Source organism: Artibeus jamaicensis, unplaced genomic scaffold (genome assembly GCF_021234435.1).
Source record: "Artibeus jamaicensis isolate MK-2021 breed Jamaican fruit bat unplaced genomic scaffold, CSHL_Jam_final contig_65, whole genome shotgun sequence".
NCBI lineage: Eukaryota > Metazoa > Chordata > Mammalia > Chiroptera > Phyllostomidae > Artibeus > Artibeus jamaicensis.
This window is the reverse complement of record NW_026521913.1, coordinates 575,575-594,091: the sequence shown is the minus strand read 5'-3', so window position 1 is coordinate 594,091 and position 18,517 is coordinate 575,575. Positions and strand designations below refer to the sequence as shown.

Sequence of the window (18,517 nt, the reverse complement as noted above, 5' to 3'; positions counted from 1 at the left end):
CCATTAAAAAGAAAGTATTTCTTTGCATCTAAAATTCATGGAGAGATTCTGAGACATGTTGAGCCAAGATAACCAATATCTGAGTGATCCTCCCACAACTCTTCTTAACAGGGAAAACTTCTTAATGATCAACCGAGTTTTTAAAAACTTTCACAAAGAGCTCTGGCTAGTGTAGCTCAGTGGATTGAGTGCTGTCCTGAGAACCACAGGGTCAACAGTTTGATTCCAAGTCAAGTCACATGCCTGGGTTGTGGGCCAGGTCCCCACTGAGGGGTCTATGAGAGGCAACCACACATTAATCTTTCTTTCTCCCCCTTCCCCTCTGTCTAAAAATAAAAATAAATAAAATCTTTAAAACTATTTCACAAAGAGAAAAACTTCACTGTCAATGTTTGTGAGAGCCAGGTTTTCCTTAAAATTATGTATGAACCATAGGACTTCTCCTTTCTCTGTTTGTATGATCCTCAAGTGGGCCTATTGTAGTTTTGTGGTGGTGGTGTGTGTGTGTGTGTGTGTGTGTGAGTGAGAGTGAGAGTGAGTGAGAAAGAGAGAGACTTAAGGCCCATGGTTCATTTAGAAATACCCACCAGAGCTTATTGACCCTGATTATTTATAATCTCTTACACCTATTTTTGCCTCCATGGACACCTGGTGTTGGGTTGAGAAACACATTAGTTGACCCTGCAGAGGTGGCCCTCAGCCCCGAGGTGGAAACATACTTAGCCTCTAAAGCCAGAGCAAACACTCCAGCTGCCTCTGGAGCTGCTGCAGATGTCCCAGAATGCCTCAGAGTACAGTTGCCATACAAATCTGTAGTTGCCTGAAAAGGAAGATATTGAGTAATGAGTCATAGTATTTTGAATCCTAAAACAATATGGACCAGAGGATTATCTATTTCTTTTACTTAAATTCTACCTTGTCCTGAAGAAGATTAAGATGAAGGTAAGGAAAAACTTAGCACCCAGACATATATTTTGCCATACGTTTTATCTGTATTTCCTAGCAGCCCATGCAAAATGGGACACACAATCAGTTATATCATAGTGCCCACAAGATAAGAGCAAGCCAATTGTTCAGAGAAGCATATCTGCAGCTATTCCAGAGACTAGAGAGACATTTATTTTCTGGATCCTAAAATGAGACACAATAGGTGGAGAGTCACAAGTCAGTACAACTAGGATGGTCAATAGTGGTGGGTTTTGTTGCAATTGGGATTAGCTTTCAAAAAGCCTAAGGGCTATTGCATCAACATTTCTTTTCCCTTCAGGAAGGAAAGGCACTCCCAAAGAGGGAAGAATAAATAGGCTCAGCTAAAGCTTGCCTAAATGAACAGGCCATTAAAAAGAAAGTGCCTCTCTACGTCTAAAATTCATAAAGAGATTCTGAGACATGTTGAGGCAAGATAACCCACATATAAGTTACCCCCTCCACAACTCTTCTTTAAGGAGGAAGATCTTCTTAATGATCAAGAACTTTCACAAAGAGAAAAACCTCACTTTCAATGTTTGTGAGAGCCAGGCTTTCACTAAAATCATGTATGAGCCACAAGAATTTGTCTTCCTCTGTTTGTAGGATCCTCAAGTGGGCCTATTATTTTCAGGAACAAAGTATCAAGGAGGTTTAAAGGCATATGGTGGGGAAAAATTACAATATTCAGGGGGAACTCAAGGCCCTTCCTCAGCTCTAGTAAAAAGAGAGTCATAGATAATGTTGAGGACAAAGTGACACCATTGGGAGGTCTTTGGGGAGGGGAGTAGAGCTTCTGAGGGATGAGAGAAGCACTACAAACAAAACAGGATTGGGGCCTCCCTCACTTGCCCCTTTCTGTTCTGTTTGTCTCCCTTTTGGCCTATACCTCTCATAGGATAGGAGAAGCTGAAGCCTACTTCACTCAGAAGGAGCTGGCATACTCTCTGTCATCCCCCCAAACCAGGTGGAAGCCCAGGAGGGCTCATGGAGGGAGCCAGGTCAAGGTCTGTGTCTCCTTTAGGTAAAGGCATCTCCTGGATCACATGAGAGCCTGGCCAGCTCACCAAGGTGGAGTCCAGGTGGGAACTTGGAATAGAAGCTCGTGTTCTCAGTTCTTGTCTTCCTTCCCTGGGAAGCCCCAGTTGAGGTGATGGCCAGTCAGAATGTAACTCACTCAGTATAGAACTACCTACTAAATTCCTGACTTGGAGGTCTGAGGAAAGGCTGCTCTGTTGGTAAAATACACAGAGGAGGAAGAGATCCAAAAATGTTCATTACACTCAACAGGTATTTTTTTTAAAATGGCTTGGAAAATTTAGCATTATACCTAGTTACCTAGAAAGGAAGAGCTACTCAGAAAAGTGCAATAAATAGCCCTTGCTGGTGTGGCTCATTGGATTGAGTGCCACCATGCAAACCAAAAGGTCACTGGTTTGATTCCCAGTCAAGGAACATGCCTGGGTTGCAGGCCAGGGCCCCAGTAGGGGACACACTACAGGCAACCACACATGAATGTTTTCTGACTCTCTTTCTCCCTCCCTTCCCCCTGTCTAAAAATAAAATAAATACAATCTTAAAAAAAAGAAAGATAAGTGCAATAAATAATGTAAGTCTGTGATTCTTAATCTTTTATTTTCTCAACCACTGATCCATTTTAAACTATGATGAAAACCACTACTCTTTCCCTGAGAAAATACACATGCATGTCCAATTTTGGGAATTTTATAGACCCAGTAAGGATTATGCATGTATGCTATTTTTAATTACTGTAATACGTGGATGGGTTTTTGGTTCAAATAGGTGGTGATGTGGTGACCAAGTTCCTTATATTAGTTCTCCTTATTCGTGACCTGCTGGGGCAACTTTTTGATAAACTAGACTTTATTATTATTTGTAAATCAAAACAATGAACAAGAAAGACCATTTATGGAAAATGAGCTGAAAGGGGATCATCTCATCCTTGCTTTCAACTTGCACACTTTATGACTTAAGTATAGCAGAAAACATTCATGTGTGGTTGCCTCTAATGTGTCTGCCTTGACAACAATGTATTATCAGGCTTGAAAGAGATGTGCTGACTTTTTAGGGAAGTGGGTAGCTCCCTTTCCTCCTAGGACGTCACAGTGTCCTTGAGTGACATTACGGTGCCAGTGCATTCCACAGCCTCAGAGAGGGCCAGTGGCCACACTCACCACTCCGGCCTCGGGGTTTCTCTTTCTTCCATTGCTAAAGGTGGAAGCCAAGGTGGAGGAGCAGCTCTCATCGTACAAGGCTGTCCTGCCATCGTTGATGGCTGAGTTGATGGAGATGGTCCACATGCTTGAGGCATAGCCATCACAATTGCAGTCGTCGTAGCTGCCGCCATCCCCAGAGGCCCACACATAGATGCTGCCTTTGCCGCCTCGGCCCTGTGGGGACAGAGGAGATACTGCTAACTCCCACACTTGCAGGCACTGGGGGCTGCAAGAGGGTCCTGCCAGGGGTTGGGGGTCCTGGCCTGGGAGTGACTAGACTTGGGCTTTGTGAGCAGCTCAATGAAATGATTGCATTCTGTTCTGTCTGCCCATGAAAACTATTGTCTAGTAGAACACCGTGAGTATTTCTTTTTTTTTCCTGGAAGGATTCAGTAGATAAAGTCATTCAAATTTACAATTTAAGCTGGGGATAAGGTGAGGAGAAAAACTGGAAGAATCTCTGTGACATTTACAAATGAACTACTGTTGAAAAGTCAAAGCATATAGAAAGGAAAATGAAAAAAAAATCCCCATAAGTGTAATCATTATCCAATTCTTGTGTATCCTTTCAGACATTTTTCAGCAAAAAATATAAGTATATGTTTATACTTAGCTATATAATATAGAGAAATATTTATATCTTTTATAGTCACCTCAGAAGTGCCTCAAAAGATATAAAAGATATTTATATCTTTTATATAATTTTCTTATATATAAGAATTATATATCTTTCATATAAAATTTATATATGTAGATATTATAAATATGAAATACATATTTTATGCCCAAACATATATTACAAGCATACATATATACACATATGCATATGTGCTTATGCATGTGTATATACACAAATATATGTACATATACAGGGTGGGGCAAAAGCACATTTACAGTTGTTCATATGGAAAATAATATAAGAATTATAATCCTGGCTGGTGTGGCTCAGTGGATTGAGCCCTACCCTGCAAACCAAAGAGTTGTTGGTTCGATTATCAGTCAGGGCACATGCCTGGGTTGTGGGCCAGGTCCCCAGTAGGGGCCATGAGAGAGGCAACCACACATTGATATTTCTCTCCCTTTTTTCTCCCTCCCTTTCCCTCTTTCTAAAAATAAATAAAATCTTTAAAAAGAAAATGATACAATAATTAATAGATAATAATATAAGAATAAACTGTTTCATGTACTCACAATTGTAAACATACTTTTGCTCTACCCTGTATATGCATGCATACAAAATGTATGTAGATATATGTGCACATATATGTATATGCATACACACATGTAAATATGTGCTGATATACATGTATCTATTTTTTACTCAATTGGATTATACTAGAATTTTTAAAACATAGTATTATATGATATTTTATTTATACAGAGGCACACCACATATACAGAAAAAGTCTAATATGATCAAGTAAAGCAGAGCACAAATAACTTTAAACACATTGATATGTGCAATGTTATTACCATATGCTAATTAGTTATAAATGCCAAGCTTAGACATAAATACCTATAGTTAGCCTTGTTTTTCTGGTTTGAGCAAAACTTTTTTCCCTGTTCCCTGTCTTCTAGGAGTATTTTCTCCACTCTCACTACCCGGGAGTGGCCATTCCTTTTGGATTCCTGTGTTCTGATCCAGGGTGACAGGGCTGGGGCTATTCTGTTTTCCTGTGTGCTGAGTAGAGAGAGGAGAGCAGCATTGCTGTGGGGGAGGTTAGCAGCAGGTGTACAGTCTCCCCTTTCTCCACAGCCACTAGAAAACCTCCTAGGGACAAGAAGACAGAAGCAATGGCAGAGAAAGATTGTCCTTGCATGGCCACCAGGGATCCATGGTCCTGACTAACTGGTTTTTAAGGGTAGAGATGCCAGAAGGAAAGAAGATGACTGAACTGCTTCCAAGGTCTCTCTGCCTCCTTCCTACCATGAGAAGTGACATTTCAATAGCTTCTAACAGGATCTGGAGTTAATTAGCTTGTGATTGATTGAGTCGATATGTTAACAATGATTTATTCAATCACTAGCTGAGAACTGTCCTCAGAGTCTTTGGTAAATCTTTGTTGGAAGAATTCCACCAAAACAAGCAACTGTTCTCAGAAATGAAGACAGAGAGGGAAATGGATCATCCTTACAGCTGGTGCAGGGGATTGCACTCTCAAACAGACTCAGATGTGGGCTCATTGTCAAGAAATGGCACCCTCTGAAAGTGAAACATATGTAGATCAGGGTATATGGATCTTTTCCCTGAATCAGTCTACAGATGGGTGGCTAGTGAGATGAAGCCACCTTTGCTACAAGGAAATCAATGCTTGGTGTAGTAGTGTGGTAGATTGATAGTGACTAATTTTTCAGGGTTCTCTCTGTTCATACCCCTTTATGTCTTTGCAGTCCTGCCCACCAAGAGGACAGATCCACTTCCCATCCTTTTATTTGGGAATAGCTTTTTGTCTTTCTTTGGCTAACAGACTGTGGTAGAAAGTGATGCTGTGTCAGTTCTGAGCACAGGTCTCTAGAAACCCTATACACTTCTCAGAACTCTGTTTGCATCATGGGAATAAATCTGACCTTACCTGCTAGTTGATGACAGAGAGAAACCAGTCAAATTCACTGCCCTGGTTTAGTAACTGCCAGATTTGCAGGGGGAGGCCATTCTACACCAGTCTGTAGCTTTCCCTCTAGCTGACCACAAATGCATGAGTGAGCCCAGCTCAGATTAGCTGACGCTGGTTCATATTGGCAGAATAACACAGCTGACCTTGAGACCACAAGCACACTTTAATAATGGTTATTTTGGGGTGCTGAATTTTAGGGCAGTAATGTGACTTAGCTCACTGATACAGAGAACAACTTTGAAGTGTATGTGGAAAACATTAGTTTTGTATTTTAGTACATACAAGATTTTCCCACAAGAATGCTTTGATTCCTAGAAATATTAATCTTCATTTTCTAAGGAAGATAGAACAGGTGAGACCAATTACATCCTTGTTTCTAATGACTGGGTATTAGCACCAGTAAGATGGGCCAGTGAGGAAAAAACCCTAGGTATGGAGGCAGATGAGTGGGAATGGGGCATCTATCAGAGAACTAAGAGTTGGTTATGGGCGGGGTCTATTGACAGCAGGTCACACTTTCCTGTGGTAAAAATAATATAAATAGAGCCACTTTACAATAGAGTCAGAACTGCCATCCCAGAAGATCTGGCTTGTACCCGTCACTTCTTAGACCTTTAGAATGTTAAAATAGGGTATAAAGCAACATTGCATTTCAAACAACTGTTTGCAAAAATGACAAGAAAGTAGATACTGTGACTGCAGACTGAAAATGAAAAACATTCTTTAGCATTAGCTTCACTATGTTAGCTTATCTGCACCTATAGAAATTTCTTACTTCTATTGACATAATTTTTCTTCTTCCCTTTTTCATAAATATCCTTTGCCTTTGCCTCCTCATCAGAGCATTTTGGGTTTGTTCCTAAATCAGTGCTTCCTGAATAGCTATTCCTTTGGATCTCAAATAAATGCTTGTTGCCTCTCACTTTGCCCCCCCCTTTTTTTAAAGATTAACACTGTTAAAATGATGCCCCAAGCTTCACCTAAACAGGAGCTAGGCAGCAATCAAGATACAACAACTATGACCCACATTCAAACAGTAATTAGTTGTAGGATACAACAGAACAAATGAGGATGATAATCATAGCAAGCACTTCTATGGAACTTTATGTCAGGGACTGCTCTAAGTACTTTATATATTTACCTATTGGATCCTTACAGCAATCCTTTGTGTCAGTGCCATTTATACTCGCTACACAAAGGATAAAAAACTTAGGAATAAACTCAACAAACTGAAAAAAAAAAAGAGCTAAGTACTAAATAAGACTTTGAAACTCGATGGAAGGACAGATAGATGACTTGACCTATTGGAAAAAGACATCAACATGTCTTGTTCTTGGATAAACAACACCACAGTGATGTCATTTTCCCCAAGTTAACTTATAAATTCAACATCATCCTAATAATTATATCGTATCATTTGAGATTTAGTTGGGCAAACATTGCCATACTGGGGCATTCAACAGAGAGAATTTTATCTAGGGAACAAGTGGTAAAGAAAAGCCAACAAACCAAGTGGGGCATGGGAGATCACCCAGGGATTAATTTGGGAGGAGATGGTTAAGGAGCCTGAATTGTGGGCAGAAGATGGGCCCATGCGGGTGGGCTGTCCTTTGGATATCTCCCACCCTTATTTTTCAGTGCATGGTCAGAGAATAGAATGGCAGACCTGCCCTCATTCTGGGCATTGGAATTGCCTGTTACTCTTCTATTCCCCTAAGTACATTTTTTCTTTTATTTTTTAAAAGTACATTATTTTATGGTATTTTTTTCATTACCATTTATTCCTCTTATTCCCTCTTCCACATCTACCTATCTCCTTTTACCCTGATCACACTTTTGTCTATGACCATGAGTTCTTTTTCTTTTTTGCTTGATCCCTCCACCTGCTAGCCACCTTCCCACCAGAGATGTCAGCCTGCTCTCTATGAGTCTGTCTCTATTTCGCTGTTAGTTCAGTTTGTTTATTAAATTCCACATGAGTGGAATTATATGGTATTTGTTTTTATCTCACTGGCTTATTTAGCATAATGTTCTCTGAGTCCATCCCTGCTGTTGCAAAGGGTAGAATTTTCTTCTTTTTTTACAGCCAAGTAGTATTCCATTGTGCAACTATTGCATAGTCATTTTATCTATCCATCTACTGATGGCCACTTGGGCTGTTTCTAAATCTTGGCTGTTATAAATAATGCTGCAATGAACATAGGAGTGCTTATATTCTTTTGAATTGGTGTTTTGGGTTTCTTTGGATAAATTCCCAGAAGTGGAATCAGTGCACATTAAATTTTTCAAGGTAACTCCATACTGCTTTCCACTGTGGCTACATCAATCTGCATTCCCACCAACAGTACAAACGTTTTCCCCTTTCTCCACATCCTTGCCAGCACTTGTTTGTTGATTTATTGGTGATAGCCATTCTGACTGGTGTGAAGTGATATCTCATTGTGTTTTTTTAAGTATATTTTATTGATTATGCTATTACAGTTTTTCAATTTTTTTCTCCCAGTATTCTGCCTCCATCCTGTACCTCTAACCCTCCAGCATTCTCCCCACTAGTTCATGTCCATGGGTTGTACGTGTAAGTTCTCTCTTTCCTATACCGCTTTTGACCTCTCCCTGTCTATTTTATGCCTACTGGTTGGGCTTCTTCTTCCCTATACGTTCCCCACCCCCATTCCTCCCTTCCCCTTCCCCACTGGAAACCTTCCATGTGGTGTTCATTTCTCTGATTCTGTTCCGGTTCTAGTTGTTTGATTAGTTTTTGTTTTCATTGTTTTACTTTTTCCTTTTTTTAGGTTCATTTGTTGGTAGTTGTGAGTTTGTTGTCATTTTGCTGTTCATTAGATAAACAGTAAAATGTTTCTTCTTTTTCTTAGATAAGTTCCTTTAGCATTTCATATATAAAGGCTTGGTGATGATGAACTCCTTTAGCTTGACCTTATCTGGGAAGCACTTTATCTGCCCTTCCGTTCTAAATGATAGCTTTGCTGGATAGAGTAATTTAGATGTAGGTCCTTGCCTTTCATGACTTCAGATACTCCTTTCCAGCCCCTTCTTGCATGCAAGGTTTCTTTTTTAAAAATATATGTTATTGATTGTGCTATTACAGTTGTTCCATTTCCCCCCTTCATTCCCTTCCACCCTGCACACCCTCTCCCACCCACATTCCCCACTTTAGTTCATGTCCATGTGTCATAAGTTCTTTAGCTTCTACCTCTCCCATACTATTTTTACCCTCCCCCTGTCTATTTTCTACCTACCATCTATGCTACTTATTGTTTGTACCTTTTCCCCCTCTCTCCTCCTCCCATCCCCCTGTTGCTAACTCTCCATGTGATCTCCATTTCTGTGGTTCTCTTCCTGTTCTAGCTGTTTGCTTAGTTCGTTTTTTTGAGAGATCAGCTGACAGTCTTATGGGTATTCCTCTGTAGGTAACGCTTTCCTTTCCTCTTGCTGCTTTTAAGATACTCTCTTTATCTTTAATCTTGGGTACTTAATGATGATGTGTCTTGGTGTGTTCCTCTTTGGGTTCAACTTCTTTGGGACTCTCTGGGATTCCTGGACTTCCTGGAAGTCTATTTCCTTTGTCAGATTGGGGAAGTTTTTCTTTGTTATTTGTTCAAATAAATTTTCAATTTCTTTCTGTTGTTCTTCTCCTTCTGGCACCCCTATAATTCAGATATTGGAATGTTTCAAGTTGTCCCAGAGTTCCTCAGGCTCTTTTCATTTTTTTGAATTCTTGTTTCTTCATTCTGTTCCGGTTAGATGTTTATTTCTTCCTTTTTTTCCAAATCATTGATTTGAGTCTTGGTTTTCTTCCTGTAACTGTTAGTTTCCTGAATATTTTGCTTTATTTCATTTTGGATATCCTTCATTTGTTCTTTCATTTTTTGACCAAGCTCAATCAGTTCTGTGGGCATTTTGATTACCAGGGCCTTAAATTCTCCAACAGATAGGTTGGATATCTCCTCATCGCTTATCTCTCTTTCTGAAGTTTTCCTCTGTTTTTTCATTTTGGCCCTATTTCTTTGTTTTGGTGTACCTATAAAGTTGTAAGGGGGCAGGGCCTTAGGTATTCACCAGGGCAGGTCAACCTTCCTTGCTGCATTGTGGCACTGTCTGTGGGGAAGAGGCCAGAGAGGGAACAATGCAACTCGCCTGCTCAGCTCTAGCCCGCTTTCCAATGAACCCTCATGTGATACTGGAAGTTTCTCCTATGAGAGCAACTCTCCCCCGCCCATAGTTCACAGTCAGCTCTGAGTCCCAGTTCCCCATTCAGCCTGCTCTGCCCTCGCCTTGCTGTGGGTTCTCTCTGTCATGTTACTGGTCTGTTTGGGCTGGTTCACTATTTCTCTAGTTCCTTGGTTGTCAGAGTTCCATGAAGTTTGACTTTTCTGGCACTTCTGGTTGTTTATTGATTTTATATTGGTTGTTATCTTCCTTTTGTTGTGTGAAGAAGTGAAGGGTTTCTACCTATTCCTCCATCTTGGCCAGAACTCCTGATATTTCATTGTGGTTTTTATTTGCATTTCTCTGATGATTAGTGACCTGGAGCATGTCTATTAACTATCTGTGTGTCCTCTTTGAAGAAGTGTCTATTCAGGTCCTTTGCCCATTTTTTAATTGGATTGTTTGTGTTTTGTAAGTCCTTTATAAATTTTGGATATGAATTCCTTATCAGATGTATTGGCAAATATGTTCTCCCGTTTGATGGGTTGTCTTTTTATTTTGTGATGGTTTCCTTTGCTGTGCAAAACCTTTTTCATTTGATGTAGTCCCATTTGTTCATTTTTTCTTTTGTTTCCCTTGCCTGAGGAGATATATCAGAAAAAAAATGTTGCTATGAGCAAAGCCCAAGATTTTACTGATTATATTTTTTTCTAGAATTTTTATGGTTTCAGATCTAACTAAAGACTAAATGTATTTAAGTATTTAATCAATTTTAAGTTTATTCTTAATGTGTGGCATAAAAAGGTAGTCTAGTTTCAATTTTTTTTTGCATTATCTGTCCAATTTTCCCAACACCACTCACTGAATAAACTGTCTGTAGCCCATATTATGTGCTTGCTTCCTCTGTCAAATATTAATTGACTATAAAGGTTTGGGTTTATTTCTGGCCTTTCTTTTCTGTTCCATTGATTTAAGTGTCTGTTTTTATGCCAGTATCATGCTGTTTTGATTACTATGGCCTTGTAGTATAGTTTGATATCAGGTATTGTGATTCCTCCTACTTTGTTCGTCTTTCTCAAGAACACTGTTGCGGGTTTCTATACTTGATGTTTCTCTCCCTCTCTCCTTCCCTTCCCCTCTAAAGATAAATAAATAAAATCTTAAAAAAAAAAAAAGAACACTGTTGCTATTTGGGGGCTTTTGTGGTTTCATATACATTTTTAAGATATTCTAGTTCTGTGATATATGTCATTGATATCTTGATGGGAATTACATTGAATCTATAGCTTGTTTTGGTAGTATGGACATTTTAATGATGTTAATTCTTCCTCTTAATGAACATGGTACGTACATCCTCTTATTTTGTAACTTCTTCAATTTCCTTCTTCAGTGTGTTATAATTTTTATAGTACAGATATTTACATCTTTGTTTAAATTTATTCTTAGGTATTTTATTCTTTTTGAAGCAATTATGAATGGGATTATTTTCTTAATTTTCCTTTCTGATAAGTTCATTATTGGAATATAAAAAATGCAGCTGACTATTGAATATTAATTTTGTGTCCTGCTACTTTATTAAATCCATTTATCAGTTTTAGCTGTTTCTTGGTGGAATCTTTTTGTTCTCTAAGTATAGTATTATGTCATCTGCCAATAAAGACAATTTTACTTCTTCTTTTACAATTTGGAAGCCATTTATTTCTTCTTCTTTTTTTTTTCAATTGTTATGGCTAGGATTTCCAGTGCCATGTTGAAGGAGAGTCATAAAAGGGACATCCCTGTCTTATTCCCAATCTTAAGGGAAACATTGGAGTGTAGTTTTTCCCATTGAGTATGAACTAGCATTGGGTTTGTCATATGTGTCCTTTATTATATTTAGGTACATTCCCTCTCTTCTCACTTTGTTGAGAGTTTTTTTGATCAGAAATGGGTGCTAGATTTTATTTGCTTTTTCTGCATCTATTCATATGATCATGTGGTTTTTATCCTTCATTTTGTTTATGTGGTATATCACACTTATTTATTTGTAAATGTTGTACCAACCTTGTGTTCCTGGGATAAATCCCACTTGATCATAGACTATGAGCTTTTTGATATATTGCTATGTGTGGTTTGCAAATATTTTGGCATTTTAGCCAAAGAGGGTCTTAGCATCTATGTTCATCAGGGATATTGGCCAATAATTTTCTTTTTTTGTAGTGTCTTTATCTGGTTTTGGAGTTAAGATAATGCTGGCCTTATAAAATAGGCTTGGGAGTCTTTGCTTCCCTTGAATTTTTTGAAATAGTTTGAGAAAGAGAGGCATTAGTTCTTCTTAAAATGTTTGGTAAAATTTACTTGTGAAGCCATCTGGTCCTGAGCTTTTGTTTGTTGTGTGTTTTTTGATTACTGCTCCAGTTTCACTAGGTGTAATCTGTTTATTCAGTTCTGTGATTCTTCCTGATTTAGTTTCACAATTTGTAGTAATTTATCCATTTCATCCAATTTGTTGGCATATAGTTGTTCAAAATATTTTCTTACAATTCTATGTATTTCTTCAGTGTCAGTTGTTATTTCTCCTCTTCCATTTCTAATTTTACTTATTTGGGTCCCCTCTCCTTTTGTCTTGATGAGTCTGGTTAAAGGTTTGTCAATCTCATTTATCTTTTCAAGGAACCAGTTCTTGGATTCATTGATATTCTGTATCATCTTTTTTCTTAGGCTCTATTTTGTTTATTTCTGCTCTGATATTTATTATTTCATTCTTTTTTTTGTTTTTTTTTGTTCCTTTAAGTTTAAAGTAAAAAAATTTTTTTTTTAGCTTTTCTTTGTTTTTTGAGATAGGCCTGTATACTATGAATTTTCCTCTTAGGATTGCTTTCCCTGTTTCCCACAGATTGGGTTATTGTGTCTTCATTTTCATTTGTTTCAACATACCTTTTGATTTCTTCCTTGATCTCATTGTTGAAAAATTCATTGTTTAATAACATGTTATTTAGCTTTCATGACTTTGTGTGTGTTTAAAGTTTTTTTTCTTGTGATCAAATTCTAGTTTCGTGTAGCTATTCTAGAAAATGTTCCATGTGAACTTGTAAAAATATATATATTCTACTGCTTTGGAGTGAAGTGCTCTGTAGATACCAATTAAATCATTTGGGCTAGTGTGTCATTAAAGGTTGTTGTCTGCTTGTTCATTTTTTGTATGGAAGATCTATCCATTGGTGTTAAAATCCCCTACTATGACTGTAATTCTGTTGATCTCTCCCTTTATGTCCATCAAGATTTGCTTTACATATTTAGGTGTACCTATGTTGGTTGCTTAAATAATTATTAGGGTTTATCCCCTTGTTGGGTTTTTCCCTTTATCATTATGTGGTGTCTGCCTTTGTCTCTTACTATGTAGTCTTGGTTTTAAAGTGTATTTTGTTGGATATAAGTTCTGCTACCCCAGATTTTCTCCCCTTTACATTTGTATGAAATGTATTTTTCTATCCCTTTACTTTTAGTCTGTGTGTATCTTTTGATCCCAAGTGGGTCTCTTGGGAAGAGCATATTTATTGGTCTTGTTTTCTTATCCATTCAGCTACCCTGTGTCTTTGGATTGGAGCATTTACATTTCAAGTTGTTATTGATAGAAATGTATTTATTGCAATTTTATGCTTTAATTATTTTCCTGTTGTTGTCATCTTCTATTTCTTCTTTCTCTTCTTCAGGCAAGCCCTTTACCATTTGTTGTAGCACTAGTTTGGTATTAACAAACTCCTTCACCTTTTCTTGTCTGGGAAACTCTTTATTTCTCCTTCAATTTTAAATAATAGCCTTGCTGGGTAAAATAGCCTTGCTTGTAGGCCCTTGCTTTTCATCAACTTGAATATTTCATTATAATTCCTTCCAGCCTGGAATGTTTCTGTTGAGAAATCAGATGACATTCTAATAGGAACTCCCTTGTAGGTAACTGTTTTTCTCTTGTGGCTTTAAAAATTCTCTCCTCGTCTTTAAGCTTTGTCATTTTAATTATGATGTGTCTTGGTGTAGGCCTCTTTGGGTTCATCTTGTTTTGGAGTCTCTGTAATTTTTCTGGACTTGTGTGTCTTTTTTCTTCATTAAATTAGGGAAGTTTTCAGTCATTTCTTTTTTAAAAAATTTTAATTTAATGTTTTATTTTTAATTTTAAGTATATTTTATTGATTTTGCTGTTACAGTTGTCCCAATTTTTTCCCCCTTTGCTCTCCTACACCCAGTACCCCTCTTTCCTCTAGCAATATACCCCTTATATCACATCTATGGGTTCTACATATAAGTTCTTTGGCTTCTTCATTTACTATACTATTCTTTATTTTAATTTATTTTTTTTATTGATTATGCCATTATAGTCGTTCTATTCCCCCCTTCATTCCCCTCCACTCTACCCCTTGTCCCCACCATTACCCCCCCTTTAGTCTATGACCATGTGTCTCAAGTTCTTTAGATTCTATATTTCCCATACTATTCTTGCCCCCCATCAATTTTCTATCTACTGTCTATGCTACTTATTTTCTGTACCTTCTCCCCAAATCTCCTCCTCCCACTCCCCTATTGCTAACCCTCCTTGAGATCTTCATTTCTATGTTTCCACTCCTGATCTAGCTGTCCTTTTAGTTTGCTTTTGTTTTAGGTGTGGTTGTTAATAACTGTGAGTTTGCTGTCCTTTCACTGTTCATGTTTTTTTAACTTCTTTTTCTTAGAATAGTCCCTTTAACATTGCATATAATAGGGCTTGGTGATGATGAACTCCTTGAATTTGATCTTATCTGAGAAGCACTTTATCTGTCCTTCCATTCTAAATGAAAGCTTTGCTGGATAGAGCAATCTTGGTTGTAGGTCTTTGGATTTCATGACTTGAAATACTTCTTTCCAGCCCCTTCTTGCCTGTAAGGTCTCTTTTGAGAAATCCGCTGACAGTCTGATGGGGACTCCTTTGTAGGTGACTGTCCCCTTAGCTCTTGCTGCTTCTAGGATTCTCTCCTTCATTTTAATTTTGGCTAATGTAATTATGATGTGCCTTGTTGTGTTCCTTCTTGGGTCCACCTTCTTTGGTACTTTCTGAGCTTCCTGGATTTCCTGGAAGTCTATTTCCTTTGCCAGATTGGGGAAATTCTCCTTTATTATTTGTTCAAATAAGTTTTCCACTGGTGGCTGTTCCTTTCCCCCTTCTGGTACCCCTATAATTTGGATGTTGGAGCGTTTAAAGATGTCCTGGAGGTTCCTAGGACTCTCCTAATTTTTTTGAATTCTTGCTTCTTCCCTCTTTTCTGTTTGGCTATTATTTGCTTTCTTCTGGTCCACTCCATTGATTTGAGTCCCCGTTTCTTTTTCATCGCTATTTGTTTCCTGTGCAATTCCATTCATTTCAATTAGTTTCGCCTTCATATGTTTGTCTAATTTGTGGCTATAATCAACCAGTTCTGTGAGGATCCTGATCACCAGTGTTTTATAAACTGTGCGTCTGAGAGTTTTGCTATTTCTTCATCGTTTAGATCTATGGGCTCTGGGGCTTTGAGATCTTCTTGAGCCATTTTTGGTCTGTTCTTGCCCCTTAAGTATGAGTAGCGGAGCCTTGGACTCTCAGGTCGCTGGGTTATGATGCTGTATGTGGAGGTGGGATCAGAGCAGGGAAATGGCAGTGCCCTCTGCTGCCACTTGCCGTGGGGCCTGCTCAGTCCTGTAGTCTCGCCGCCCACTCCCTTGCTTGTCTATCTGCGCATGAAAGTGCGACCACAGTCAACCCGCAGTCCTGCTCCCTCGCTGTTTCCCCAAGGTCGCTGGCTGAGTCGCTTACTAGGTCCAACCCTGCGCCTGGGTTCCGCGTGCCCGAGTCCATCTGACCCAGTTTTTCTGTGCAACCCTGCTCTGACAGCTGCTAGTTTCGTCCCTCTTACTGGTCAGGCTGAAGAATTTGTTGTTATCAGACTTCCGAAAAGTTCAATTTTCTGTGTTCTGGCTATGTTTTCTGTTGCTAATATTTAGTTGTCTCTAAACTTGGTTGTGAGAGAAAGCACGGCTTCTCCACCTATGCCTCCATCTTGGCAGAAGTCTCCTACTATACTATTCTTGATACCTCCCTGTCTATTTTGTACCTATCAGTTGTGCTTCTTAATCCCTGCACCTTCCCCCTCATTTTTTCCCCTTCCCCTTCCAGCTGATAAACCTCCAAGTGATCTCCATATTTATGATTCTGTTCCTGTCCTTGTTGTTTGCTCACTTTGTTTTTCAGATTTAGTTGTTGATGGTAATGAATTTGTTTCCCTTTTAATGTTCACTTTTGATCTTCTTTTTCTTAAGTCATTTTAACATTTAAGGTAATAATGGCTTGGTGATGATGAATTCCTTTAGCTTTACTTTGTCTGGGAAGCACTTTATCTGCCCTTCCATGCTAAATAATAGTTTTACTGGATAGAGTAATCTTGGTTGTAGGTCCTTGCTTTTTTTTTGTTTTATCACTTTGAATACTTCCTGCCAGTCCCTTCTTGCCTGAAAAGTTCCTTTTGAGAAATCAGCTGAAAGTCTTATGGGAACTCCTTTGTAGGTAACTCACTGTTTTTGTCTGGCTGCTTGTTAGATTTTCTCTTTATGTTTAACCCTTGGCATTTTAATTATAATGTATTTTGGTGTGATCCTCTTTGGGTTCAACTTGAATGGGATTCTCTGCTTCCTGGACTTGTATGTCTATTTCCTTCACCAAATTAGGGCAGCTTTCTTTCATTATTTTTTCAAATAGATTTCCAATTTCTTGCTTTCTCTTTTCCTTCTGGCACCCCTATGATGCAAGTATTGGACCTCTTGAAGTTGTCCCAGAGGCTCCTTACACTACCCTCATTTTTTTGGACGCTTTTTTCTTCTTGTTGTTCTGATTGGATGTCTTTTTCTTCTTTATGTTCCAAATCATTGATCTAATTCTTGGCTTTATCCACTCTACTGTTGTTTCCCTGTAAATTGTCCTTTATTTCAATTAGTGATACCTTTGTTTCTGACTGGATGTTTTGTATGCTGTTGAAGTCTTCACTAAGTTCCTTGCCATCCTTATAACCAGTGTTTTGAACTCCTCATCTGGTAGATTACTTATCTTGATTTTTTGTTTAGCTCTTTTTCTGGAGTTTTGATCTGTTCTTTCATTTGGGTCTTGTTTCTTTGTCTCCTCATTTTGGCAGCCTCCCTGTGTTTATTTCTATGTATTAGGTAGAGCTGCTATGACTCCATGTCTTGGTAGTATGGCCTAATGTAGTAGGTGGCCTGTAGGGTCCTATGGCACAGTCTTCCCAAATATCACCTGAGCTGGATATTTGAGGTGTACCTTTAGTGTGGGCTGAGTACACTCTCCCTTTGTAGTTGAGGCTTTGTTGCTGTTGGCAGATCAGTGTTAGGGGTTTACCTGGGACAGTCAGCCAAAAGGACTGGCTGTGACCAGTTAGTACCAACCTCTGCCTTTTATGGAGGATCAGCTGTGTAGGGACAGGGTGGCAGCACCTCGAAGTGGTCTGTAGTTGTCCACTGGGTGCTCTGCCCCTGAGGTTTCCTGGGTGGTAGAGGACAAGGTCAGCTCCCACTTGTGTTTTGCTTGGGGCCACCCTTTCTGAGCTATAAAGCACTCTGAGAAGGCTGCTACTTGTGCCGAGTTTAGAGATTACCAGGCAAAGCCAAGCTGTGAAACTAATCTGGCTGTTGCTAGTGCCTGGTCTGGAGTCCACTGAGGCTGGCTTTTACTTGTTTATAAAGATTTAGGAGGCTGTGAAGCATGAGCCAAGACCAGCTATCCGTATGCAAAGCAGGGTCCGTAAGTTGAGTGGGGCAGAGTCTTTGGGGATCTCCAAATTGGACCAAACAGTGTTAGCCAGGTTGATAGAACCTCGGATATGGCACCAGCTTGTCAGCTCTGCTGGGGGAGGGACCAGAAAAGGGATAATGGCCTCTGCTCTCCCTGATGCCAGACATTTCAGTCTCTTCTAATATGCCACTGGTGCCCTTCATGCTGCCTCCCCAGTGCTGGAGCTCAGAGGAAGTGAACCTGAGTAGGTAAGTCTGTGTGTGGGTTTTTTAAGGGGAACTGCTTGGGGCTCTAGAAATTTCTTCCACTGACTCAATCCCTGCTGGTTTTTGCAGCCAGAAGCTGTGGGACTTACCTTCCTGGCACTAGAACCCTGGGCTGGGGGGCCTGCTGTGGGGCTGGGACTCTTCACTCCTGAGATATCCCTCCTGAATTTTTTTCCACCACACATGGGTGAGGGACCAGCCCATTCTGTGTCTGCGCTCCTCCTACCAGTCTGGATGAAAGTGTTTCCTTTAATTGCATAGTAGTCAGACTTCCATTCAACTTGATTTCTGACATTTCTGAGTGATGGTTGTTCTGTATTTAATTTGTTATTTTGATGTGGTTGTGGAAGTGGTGAGCCATGTCTGCCTATACTGCCATCTTGACTAAAAGCCTCATTATTTCTTCAAATAGGTTCTTGATCTGTTGCTCACTCCCTCCTCCTTCTGGTATTCCTATGATGTGGATATCATTATGCCTCATGTTGC

The 18,517-nt window shown here is 39.2% G+C and overlaps 1 protein-coding gene across 1 annotated transcript in view; it reads right to left on the bottom strand.

Moving 5' to 3' along the window:
- The window catches only part of PCSK2 (proprotein convertase subtilisin/kexin type 2), a 371,029-nt gene that overhangs the window by 25,950 nt on the left and 326,562 nt on the right, over nt 1–18,517 (bottom strand). Inside the window, exons 9-10 of the mRNA XM_053670931.1 lie at nt 3,162–3,377; nt 720–820 (exon numbers count right to left, since the gene is read on the bottom strand). Of these exons, the coding sequence (XP_053526906.1) occupies nt 720–820; nt 3,162–3,377 (317 nt within the window). The remainder of the gene's footprint in view (nt 1–719; nt 821–3,161; nt 3,378–18,517) is intronic.